Here is a 1,391-nt window from a genome sequence, read left to right as displayed (position 1 = left end):
AGAGGGACAGACGACGTACTCCTCGCTTCCGTTGCTGTCGCCCGCGTTGTAGGCCGTGCCGACCTGGTTTCCTTTCCGGCGGGGCGGGCCCGTGTCTGAGGCTGCTTGCCTCGGACCTTCGCCGACAACGCAGCCGTTGGTACGACTGCCGGCTCCCCCCGCCCACTTGCTGCTTGGCCTCTCCCCGGCCTTGGGATGGGGCCTTGGCTGGGTGGCGGAGCCGTCGACGACGACGCGACCCCTTGCGCCTGTATCCGGGTCGACCGCCGGACCACGACACCTTGGAGGGCCGAGATGAGCGACCACATTGAGGTACGAGAATATCAATGCTTACCGTTAAGGGGAGCGCTCGTGAGCGCAGAGTTGCCTGGACGAGGTCCAGGGACGGTGAAGTAGGCCTCGGAGGCGATGACGGTTGCCTCTTCGACGTCTGTCGAAATTGGGGATATTAGCGTATTGTCTACCTTGAAAGGAGCAGAGCTTACCATCTGTTTCGTCCTCGTCCTCGTTCTCATCCTCGTCCTCATGCTCGTCCTCCTCGTCCTCCTCGTCTGTCTCGTCTGTCTCGTCTGTCTCGTCCTGACCATCTTCCTCTTCGGAGCTCTCCTCAGAGCCTACTGCCCCGTCTACCCCTCCCTCGCCATCCGCATCATCGTTTCCCTCCGCCCCATCCCCATCCCCTCCTTCCCCCTCGTCCTCCTCAGCCACGGCCTCTCCTTGCAGCCACGCCAGCTCGTCCTCCTCTTCCTCATCTGCGCCGAACCACGGAATGAGCTCCGCACCGCCCTGCACACCCCAATCATAAGTAAGTGCCGGACGACGCGACGAGTGAGATGCTGCACACTTACCCACAAGCCTGCCATCGTTCTCTGCCCGACGCCCTGAGGGCACGGCACATCCTCAGGAATCCAGGGCAACCCGGACATGGCGAGATTGGTGGAGACGTTGTTGCGCATGGTGGTGGGTGGTGGGTGGTGGGTGGAGAGGGTGGTTGGGCGTCTGGGCCTCAGGTCGCCGCGTCGCTTGTGTTTAAATCCTCTGTCCCCCGCGTGGTAACGTGACAAACGCGAACGAACGACGCGTCGACACTCAACAATCTAGCACACACAACACTGCCGTTCTTTCAGACACAATCCACCGCAGTTCAACATGCGCACTCACCTGCTCCAGTACCGGAGGCCCACCCCGTCTCCTCCCCCACACCACCTCTGGCTCCCTCATTCCTCCGCCCTTCTCTACTTGTCCTCTCGAGCACATCATCGACCGCATCACCCACCGTCATCCCAGCCGCGTCCCTCACGTCCTCCTGCCTATCATTTCCCCCGTTCTTTACCTTCCCGCAAACGACACCAGACCACCCGCGACCATGCGCATCCCATCCCGAGCATCCA

The 1,391-nt window shown here is 61.9% G+C and overlaps 1 protein-coding gene across 1 annotated transcript; it reads right to left on the bottom strand.

Annotated features, from left to right (window-relative positions):
• Window positions 1–19: 19 nt before the first annotated feature.
• DICSQDRAFT_130633 (uncharacterized protein) lies at window positions 20–956 on the bottom strand (the record flags this gene model as incomplete). The annotated part of the gene is made up of 4 exons (XM_007371849.1): window positions 20–248; window positions 335–430; window positions 486–786; window positions 849–956. Coding segments are annotated over 4 exons (734 nt in total), but the record flags the coding sequence as incomplete, so codon positions are not given.
• Window positions 957–1,391: the final 435 nt, after the last annotated feature.

This window comes from Dichomitus squalens (genome assembly GCF_000275845.1).
Source record: "Dichomitus squalens LYAD-421 SS1 unplaced genomic scaffold DICSQscaffold_368, whole genome shotgun sequence".
In the NCBI taxonomy this organism is placed as follows: Eukaryota; Fungi; Basidiomycota; class Agaricomycetes; order Polyporales; family Polyporaceae; genus Dichomitus; species Dichomitus squalens.
This window is presented reverse-complemented; position numbering and strand designations above follow the sequence as displayed.